The sequence below is a fragment of the Gymnoscopelus braueri genome, assembly GCF_963280865.1.
Source record: "Gymnoscopelus braueri genome assembly, chromosome: 16".
NCBI classification, from domain to species: domain Eukaryota; kingdom Metazoa; phylum Chordata; class Actinopteri; order Myctophiformes; family Myctophidae; genus Gymnoscopelus; species Gymnoscopelus braueri.
In genome coordinates this window covers 18,025,424-18,036,151 of record NC_137616.1, presented here as the reverse complement: position 1 = coordinate 18,036,151, position 10,728 = coordinate 18,025,424, and the positions used below count along the sequence as shown (strand labels likewise).

Here is a 10,728-nt window from a genome sequence, read left to right as displayed (position 1 = left end):
TATTTTTCTTGTCAGTTAGGCTTCCCACGGTGCCACTGGGTGTGACGTCATCACCCTGCACCGTTTGGTGCTCCCTCCAGAATTCCCCATCCCCACCCAGGTGCTGCATGTCAGTCAGTCAGTGTACTCTCGGATTCCATGTTAGATTAGGGAATAATGATAATAATATTAATAATAATGGTGATAATAATTCCAATAATAATCTGTTATTGTGTGTGTGTACTGTTCCAGGTTGGTGGTGCTCAGTTCAGTTCAGCCTCAGCCTAGAGAGGCGAGAGAGACGGAGGCTAGAGAAAGCATATTGTACAGTTAGTATATAGTGACTTGTTCTATTGTACCTAAGGATGCCAGAGGAGATTGTAGGACCGATAAGCTATGAGGCACATTCTAAAAAGAGATGAGTTGAACAGAGCTTCATTTTTTTGTTATGCATCATTGACAAGCATAACGTAATTGAATGTGTTATTTAAAAAAAAATCAAGATCTCTTTCAAACACATTCTGGCTGGTGTTTTTGTTGTTGTTGACACATTCCAATGTGTGTGTTCAAAGACAACCCAGTCAGTAGGCTATTATTTCAACACATCTGCTTTTAGAGGACAGTCAGAAGACAAGGTGATGGTGTTCCTGTTTGCCTATTGACAGCTTTTAGGCTGAGTGTTGCGCTGTTTAATCACCGCACACACACACACACACACACACACACACACACACAGTTAATCACGATAATACAGTACATACACAACACTGCACGGCAGTTGTTCTCAATGTGGGTTCTTGAGGTCCTTGAGGTGGTTTCATTGGCTGGCTGAATTATTGATAGGTTAGTAGCCAAATGGATCCTTACAGGCCTGTAAGTGACCCTTACGGGTCCATTTTGTTACGTTTGTACACATTCAGAGTTATGGGGGTCCTTGAAATGTAAAACCTTGAGAACCACTGATGTTCAGTATTGTTCAGAACAATTAACATACAGAAAACTGCACACACACACATACAATGCTGTGGCGCATGCAGACACTCATCTCATAGACTAAATGAAAGATGAGCTCTTAGGAATGGAGGAACTGGTGGTGTTTCAAAAAGGTGCTAAGATTTTATCTGAAAAATATGAAAAATATATTGTTAGGAGTATAAATCAAGTTTGTCTTTACAATGACTGTATTTAAGTTTGTCGTAGTAATGAAAAAAGGCACTATTATTATTTTACTCTTGTATGAATATGAACTAATTAAAAAAGGCATTTTAACTTTGTACTTGAACCAATGTAAGAAATGAACCGTAAATAAAAAAAGGACTGTTTCATGTGTTTTAGCTTAGAGCATTTGTGTTGTCTGCTTATTGAGAAACAAGTGCTATTGGACCTTACAGGTACAATGGCCAACTTTGTGAAGCACTTGAAATAGACAAGCTTGACTTTAGTAAGAATGATACACAGGATAAAATCAGTATTGTGTATGCATTATCATTAACCACTTAATACGTATACGTATACGTATATACTGTACTTCATTGACCGGAGTTAGGGTCTATACTTGGTCCCTATCCTGACATGCCCAGAGCGGGGACGTTAGGGTTCATGCGATTAAATACCTCCTCTATACCTACCTATATATAGGAGTCAGAAACCCCTCTCTCTCTCTCTCTCTTATACGCAGATTGTGCAGATTTGCTAGTTAGCCACTTAAACCATATACCCTTAGATCCCCCAGGGTTCTACATACTAGGTCCACTATTATTTCCCTGTATGTCAAATATCTTTGCGGAAAATAGCTATGCCATGGTTCAAGTGGTTAAGGATTAATAATAAATGAGTTGTATAGTTGTATAACTTTATATCAACTGAAACGTGTTTTTCTGAATGATATATTTAAATGGTTAAGTGAGAGATTTTATCTGGCTTTATTGAAAGGATTTACACCAGTTCTCGGTCAAAGTAGTATACTGTACGTATATCTTTCCTGCTGTACATTGATGTAGTAATTTACTGTATTCATAGATGTACAAATAGACTATAATACGTCTATTATTTAGAGTTATATATCCTACTGTATGTCGTCCAATGTTTACGAACAGAACTACTCCTTTAACAAACATACTTGTGTCTGACAAAACAGTGTTTTTGTAAAAAAAAAAATAATATATATATATATATATATATATATATATATATATATATATATATATATATATATATATATATGTATATATAAATTGCTAAGTTTGTTTGATGGACATTTTTATTCACAAAAATGCATATACATGAACATACAAGTATATATCTGTCAAAAGGATAAAACACAAAAAAAAGCTTGAGAACGTATATCCATCATGGTCCTTTGATTGCAAATGTGTGTGTCCACTGAGTAGCCTACTATGTGTTGGGGAGAAGTTCACCATAGGTCATATACCGTCTGGTTACCACCGGAAAGCGGAAATACAAATACTGTAGTAAGTAATGTAGAAACAGAATCATATAGAAAGTGATTCATGTGTGTGAATATTAGCAATCCACTGGATAAAAAAAAAAAATTGGTATGTCCCACAATTTTGCTCATGTCCAAAGCCTGAAAGCAATGGCTAAACATTCAAAGCTTTCATTTCACAGATCCATCGCTTCTGTGTAGTACAGTTCACAGCGAATGTGGATTTGGTCTTGACAGATGTTGCACAGAGACCATCACCTGGTGGTGTTGTCCAGTACCTGAGAGAAGAAATGAATGATTGAATATATAATAAGTAAACAAATAGATATATAATGCTAGTTAGACTTCATGATTCTTGGAGTTTTTTTTTAATGTATTCTTACTCTTCAGTCATGTTACGTCCATCAACCCAGCGCCATCTTCCAGTTTCAGATGTCAAACCAACCCAGTAGCCATCAGTTTCATCTCTGCTACCCCAACTTGTGTTATAGATGTACGTCTGATACAGTATAGAACAATATGCAGTTATGTTTTAGTTTGCTAAACCTTTTTGTCAGTTTCAATGACACATTGTAGATTATTTTATTTTTAAACCCATTTTCAACCCAGTTTTGCCAACTCCGTTCTTTCAGTCTGCTACAGAAGAGCTCACATTAATGTATGTTCCTCATATACATCTTCACATACACACACAATTATCATACAGTTAAGCTAAGTTAACTGTACTGTACCTGTTCATCTGGATTGTCTATAACAGTCAAATCTGCGTTCCGTTTTGTGCAGTTGTCTCGAGCTTCTTGCCAGGATTTTTGATCAACAGATTCAGGATTCATAATCACATAGCATCTGGACGAATGGTAGAGCCAACCTGCCAGACACAGACAAGGTTGACATACTCTTGTCAGGTTTTCCATTTGTCTCTCCAGGTTGATGTTCTCTGTCCTCAGCTGTAGGTTTTCTGTGGTGAGGTTGTCAACCAGGCTTGTCAGGTTGTGATTGGCTGCCAGAAGAGCTGACTCTCCACAAAACTCATCTGAGTGGGCAATGACATGAAGAGGTTTATAGATTCCTCATTTTTGTTCAATGTTCAGTGGAGAGAAACTTAACCTTAACCTTGCATTTGTCTACCAAGAAAATCTATTTACTGCAGTGCAGCCTCGTTTTTCTCCTATTTAAACATAATATATGCATTTTTAACAACTCAATCAGAGCTGTTTGGTTTTACCACTCAAACCAGTATGTGTCAATGTCATACTATTTTAAGTTAATATGACAAAACTGTAATCAAAACCATTGCACAATGCAGCTTCAAATATATTTAAATGCATAAATACCACCACATGCCACATTAAAACAATGATATGGTAAGAGCATAGGGCATAAGCACTTCATGGAGATGCCTGGTGGGTGGAGTATTTATTTCTCAAGCTCTTTTTATCTAAATAATGTGTTTTTAATTTTTTTACAGTCAGATGGGGATATTTTCTTACAGGCAAACATCCGTAGGGAAATGTTGAGAGTGGCTTGAAGGATGCACAGTAAGCCAAAGCTGAAGGCAACCACTCTGTAGACTTTTGACTCTGGTAGAAACACACACGCACGCACGCACGCACGCACACACACACACACACACACACACACACGCGCGCACGCGCACGCGCACACACACACACACACACACACACACACACACACACACACACACACACACACACACACACACACACACACACACACACACACACACACACACACACACAAACACATACGTGACCATAAAGAGGAAATGGTTGTTTTTAAGACATCATGTGAGAGTACAAGAAATTGTAAGGCAATATACATAACACTTTTAAACATAAGCAAACAGATTAAGCTGATATTTCCATATGATCATTAGTCTGGCAGAGATTGCAATATTGAAGAGAAATCTCATGCACAGTGTTAATCAATGTCCAAATATTAATGTATTCGTAAATATTTCATAACATGTTTCTGCTTAATGACAATGGGGGGAAATGTAATTTCATACCCCTGTAATATAGCAAACTTTGTGTTTAATGATCAATATTCTTACCTTTCTCATGGTTCATTTTCACCTTCACCCCTCTCGCATCTTCTACAAGCTCTGAATTGACATCTGCCAATGACAATGCAATAGATCCAAATGTTAACGCAGCACACTTGGTTCTCTTTTTAACAGTGACATTGGCAATATATTTGTGTGTGTGTGTGTGTGTGGTTGTGTGGTTGTGTGTGTTGTGTGGTTGTGCGTGCGTGCGTGCGTGCGTGTGAGAGAGTTTTGTTTCCACCCACAAAAAAGAGAAGGACAAGTTCTTTTTTATTTTTGTTTTAGGAAATATTTTGATGATAATAAAGTATGAAAAATAACATATATGTGGTTCTTGTTAAATTAAACTTGTTGAACTACGAACAAATAAGCCCTTTCCCCAAAAATGTTCTATGTGAGGTGCTTGGTGGTGCAGGGGTAATGTATCTTTCTATGTGAGGTGCTTGGTGGTGCAGGGGTAATGTATCTTTCTATGTGAGGTGCTTGGTGGTGCAGGGGTAATGTATCTTTCTATGTGAGGTGCTTGGTGGTGCAGGGGTAATGTACCAATCTATGTGAGGAGCTTTGTGGTGCAGGGGTAATGTACCTTCCTAGGCGCTTGGTGGTGCAGGGGTAATGTACCTTTCTATGTTTGGCGCTTGGTGGTGCAGGGGTAATGTACCTTTCTATGTTTGGCGCTTGGTGGTGCAGGGGTAGTGTACCTTTCTATGTTTGGCGCTTGGTGGTGCAGGGGTAGTGTACCTTTCCACCACTGCGATGTCTAAGGGTTTGACCTGTCAACGAGACACCATGTTGAGAGGGTGAGCAGTTTCAAATACCTCAGTGTTCACATCACCGATGACTTGACTTGACTACTTCAATGAATGTTGTAAGCTATTGCCTGTGACAATGTTCACCAATTTCAATAACTCTTGTAAAGGAACTGCCTTTTAAAAGTTCCAGGTTCAAGGTGATTTATTGGCACAACAACACAGTAGGTTCATAGCAACACTGCAGACTTTGTAGTTCAACGTCCCGCTACAACTGGCAGACCTTCTCTCTCAGCCATATCTGTGCTCTCTGCTCCACCTCCATCTCCTTCCTGCTCTCATCCAGCTTCTTCTTGGCTTCTGCCTGGGCCTCAGCCACTCTTTGCCTCTGTGCAGCCAGAGCTTCAAGTTCCTCCACCAGGCTCCCCACCTCCAGCTCTGCTCTGTCCCTCTCCTGCCACACTGCCTCCACCTCCTGTCTCGCCAGCCTCAGCTCCTTCTCAAAGCCTTTCCTGTGCGTTGAGACCCCCTGGTTGCTCTGTCTCCGGGCGTGGATCTCCTGGCGCAGCAAGTCATTCTCCTCCTCCAGCTGTTGGATGCGGCCCAGGTAGGACTCCAAGCGTCGGTTGAGGTTCAGCATCAGCAGGTGGCTGTGGCAGTACTAATGATGCCTGCTATTCTATGTAACTGTGTCAGAGTTCTTAATGTTTCTCAGTGAAAACGAAATGCAGGTTTACGCTACTTCCATACACTTTCCAAGTTATCCCTATCAACCGTTCCAGACCACGACTGGAGCAGCATCAAAATACAGACAGGAGGTCCCCAAACTCAGGGACCTTTTAGACAAGCAACACACAGAAGCGTAAAACTGTATATTTACTTGTGGCGACGGAAGAACAACCTGTTCTCCGTCATGGTGATTTCAGAGCAAATTCGACTGTGTTAGCAGGCCCGTGGCCTTCAGGGTATTCGCGGCTAATTTTTAGTCTAAGTCTGGTCACCATCTGTAAGCCCTTTAATAACTTAATCCTCTACCATAACACCCAGTCCCCGACTTAAGACAAACTATGGACCTGAGGATAACACAGTTATAAGAAAGGCAGGAGGCAGAGGGGCCCCCTAAACTTACTGGCCAGCTTCAACAGAAACATCAACTTGACCTTCACTCACTCAAGTGACTCCACTGAAACAACCTATCTTACTCCTCTGACTAGAGAAATGCACTGAAGCTCATATGTTATTCCAGCCCACTACATCCCCATGCCTACCACCCAGAGAAATTATCGTTACTCTTAAGTCTAGTCACATAGGGTTAATGAGCCGACACATGCAAACCATATCACTCTTTACGCCACCACACAGCATTGCATCAAACGTTGGCATCAAACTTTGCATCAGTTACAAATCTCTACCTGTATGGGGTGTGAGTTGAATGCGTATGTATGTTGCCGTGGTGCAGGCTCAGTCAACTTGCTTCACGACCTCTCTTGAAGAAAACCTAACCTATGACCGTTTGTTTCACTAACTAAGAAGAAAGGAGAGGCGGACTGGAATGGACTTTTACACGCTTTTTATTTATTCACCAATATAGGGCTTAATCAGATTTCAGTAACAAAAAGTTTAACTCAAAGTTGTAACTTAACAATAAGATTCACCTCATGTCATGTTTGATCAAAGAAAGCAAAGGAAATTTAAAGAAGGCACATAATCAGAAAAATATCTGTTGTACTCCTGTCATTTCCACTAAATTTGAAGTATATAAACTCAAAACCTGTCAAAACTTTGAAATATGCAAAGCTATTTTAAAATAAGGTAAAGTGAAGGATCCAAGACAGGAAAAATTACTTTTAATTTTCTGTTCATCATCCTTACTACTAAATTTGGAAAACACTACTAAATTTGGAAAACCCAAGTATTTAATACTACCTGCACAGTCTAAGACCGGCTATATTGAAAAGCAGGTTCCCCCCTTTAAGTGTTATAATAATTCATGTCCTCACCAATTCAGATTCTAAGTCCTTAGCTGGGAAGAATGGTAAGGCATGAAGTTTTCAGCTCCAGAAGAGTCCAGCCCGCAAAGGTCTCGCAAGAGTGTCTTTTTCTCTGGTCGGGCTGGTCCCTTTATACCCCAAAACCCAGGCATGTGCCAGACACTTCTCCATATTAGGCACCCCTTATGATCCTCCTCTTTACCTTTCATACACTCATGTTTGTTATCCATAAAAGGTCATTAGTGGATCCTTTTAGCAAACACAACAAAAAAAATATTATATGCCCACCCCTCCTGCCAGGGCTTTTTTTGCAGACACACCAAAAATTTTATTTTAAGTCAACTCCCCCCCTGCTATCTTGGAGGCTCACATGTTAACTTGGCATGACAGACTAGGAGACCATACGAACACTCTAAACGTCACGTGACTCCCAGTCAGCCATGTTTGGTCAACCATATCTCATTAGAGTGCTGCATTGCATGCACACGGCCAACATGAAAACCTGAAAAGGTGCCTGCTATACTAAAAACATGACAGGAAATAGGGGCCTCGAGGCTCACAGCTACCAATGTTCCGTTACTTCTAACACCTTACATGTGGTCAGTAGCTATGCATACAGAAGAGAGAGTCAGAAAAAACATATATGGTTGCATGCAAACATCGTATAAACCTGCCAACCTTTGCAGAAGTCATATAATTCTGCCTACTCAGGGAACAATAGCACAAAGCATCACCATAAACGGTTCCCCGCAACCTAGACCTTCAAGACACATAGAAACCCAGGTTCTATTTTACATAAACATTGCAGATTGACAAGGTTAAATGTAACAATTCTACGATTATAAAGACTATGGAACTCAACCCAGTAGAAAACAATAGATCCACAAGCCTAAACTCCACAGTCCCCACAATCGCCGAAAACAGCCGATCTACAAGCTTAAAAATACAAATGATTCATTTCGGCGAAAAACAGCCGATCTACAAGCTCAAAACCAACATTTCTTGATGACTGTTAAAGATAGATGATCTACAATCTTTAAATATATCACCTTTCTTTTTAGTGAAGGATCACTATAAGATCCATTCCCCTGAATCACTTTTAGGCCGGATTGACTTAACCTTTTGATTAAGGATTTTCAATGATTCACTTAAAAATAAAAGATTAAACCATTTTCCACGAACAGTATACTTAACTCAGACAATTACATTGTCGGTGCTCGCTTTAAGGATTTCTCCTATTTTTTCTTTTATCGATTATTAGCATTTTATCTCGTTTGTTACTTGTTTTTTGCGGAGGCCTTCTTAACCAACCTCTAGAAGGGCTTCCCAGAGGTCAGCAACAATTACCCTCCTAACAGGGCCTCTTGCCTTACTACTTTTGTACATTGTACATCTCTTCCTGTTACCTTACTATCAAACTTCCTCGAGGCCCCACCCCTGGATATCCCAGGAGTATTGGCTTACCGCCATCTTAATGTTATTCGGCTGTTAGGTAGGTTTTGACATGGATTGTCCATTTCAAATCAAATCATCAGTCACAGTTGCATCATTTCTAAACAAGGACAAATCTGGAAAGAAAGGGGAATCTGTGGCCACACACAAACATACAATGATAATTAAAGTGTAGTAAGTATACAAATGTAAGGGTTCCAAATTGACCTCAATATCTCTCTCTGGTGGTCTTGTTAGAGCATTACAGCAGCCAGCTCTTCACAGACACAATCATAACCAGAATCACCCTATTTGATGTGTAAAATGTACACTTTTCTAAGATGCTTATGGCATTAAAATGAAACAGTCAAATATCACTTTTAACATCAATTATAATAGCGTTACAGGTGATAGAATGGTGTCCTGACTGAGAATATAGTACTGGAAAGAACAATTGGTATGGAAAGAACAATTGGAAGGATGAGAATTCTGAGCGTTCATGAAAAAGATGTGACCAGCTCTTCATGGGCGCTATTACTGTTACTCTATATGAGGAAGTACTGTATCCATTTAGGACACATAGGTCTGATAGGTTGTCAGTTGTGCGTACTATTTTCCCACTGGCACACACTTACCATTAGTCATAACATATTCAACGATGAGGGCTCACCCTGCATCATGTGGCCCTCCACCTCTTTTCTGTCTCCGGAGACCAGACTTTGTGTACCAAAAAGGAGGTGCTCTGGTTCCAGATTCCCGTCTCCCATTGGAGGGTCCCTCAGTCTGACTGGTAGGCTACTCTCTGGTTGTGGCATGGTAAATTCCATAGCCCGTAGGGCCACCTACCCAATTACTTCTTTAATTGGGCAGGTGGTTGTCATCTCTAGTTTAGTTATATCTGCAATTTTTAACTATAGGCCTACAGTAACTAGTAAGATACTATACCTTGAATATTTGCTAAACTATAGTTAATGAGTTCATATAGTTTTAATAGTCACAAATTAAATGCTTGCATTTAAAGAATAGCACACGAGCAGAAATGTCAATATAATTTTAGGGTTGTTCCCTTGGCTTGATACCTGTGTATGACTCTACACATACAGTAGATGTATAATTCACTGACATGTTAGTAACCTTGGAGTGCTATCAACTTCACAAGTGTTGTTTCATTAGGCATAGCCTATCCCCCTGAAATTGCCATGCCTTGACTTTGCTTAAGAAGAGGACTGAATAACACAAAGGGAAATAACCATTTAAATATATCATTCAGACATCCCATGTGTCAGAAAAACACGTTTCAGTTGATATAACATTCTAAACTAAGGCACAGAGACGCACTGTCACGCACAAATACATAAACCTCTTTACTGAGGCCTGGAGAAAAAAGGTTTAAACAGGAAAAGCTATTTCATGTCCAAACAAGTTACACTGATGCAATATTGTGCAGTTAAATTATATCTTTAGCTTAGACCAGAGGTCTTCAACCTTTTTCAGGCCAAGGACCCCTTAGCTGAGAGTGATGATGTAGTGACCCCCCCCCCCCCCCACACACACACACACACACACACACACACACACACACACACACACACACACACACACATATATATATATATATATATATATATATATATTGTATGAAACTGTGTTGCAGTATCAAACTTTTCTTTTAAGAAAGCCTTCCATGCAACTTGATGAGAGGCTTTCAAAGCTAGCTCACCATGCTAACTAATTGTCTGTTGACCATTGAGAGATTTCAGACTATAGTTTAAAGTGTTCCACGTGGATTAAATTGACACCACAGTGACACATCCGTGTTGTGTACATTTAATGTTTTTATTTTGTTTGTTTACACATTATGTTTGCTAATAATATGTTGTTCACATTTCATTTCATTAGTTTGCAGGGGAAAACCTTCCTGTATCACACAATAATTTAGAAAAAGGTCTCGGGCAGGAATGTGAGACTGGCTGAAGTTTTTTTAACAATACTTTAATTTGCCAAACTATCTTCAACAACCACTATCTCTACTTCCTCCCCCTGGATGGTATTAGGAGTTGGGGT

The 10,728-nt window shown here is 39.7% G+C and overlaps 1 protein-coding gene across 1 annotated transcript; it reads right to left on the bottom strand.

The window, feature by feature from the left end:
- Positions 1-2,288: 2,288 nt before the first annotated feature.
- On the bottom strand, positions 2,289-4,623 carry LOC308102508 (C-type lectin domain family 2 member B-like). The gene is made up of 5 exons (XM_080452255.1): positions 4,500-4,623; positions 3,916-4,005; positions 3,157-3,458; positions 2,809-2,924; positions 2,289-2,703 (listed from the first exon to the last, which is right to left on the bottom strand). The coding sequence occupies exons 1-5, from the start codon at positions 4,513-4,515 to the stop codon at positions 2,580-2,582; spliced, it is 648 nt and encodes a 215-aa protein (XP_080308381.1). The 5' UTR covers positions 4,516-4,623; the 3' UTR covers positions 2,289-2,579.
- Positions 4,624-10,728: the final 6,105 nt, after the last annotated feature.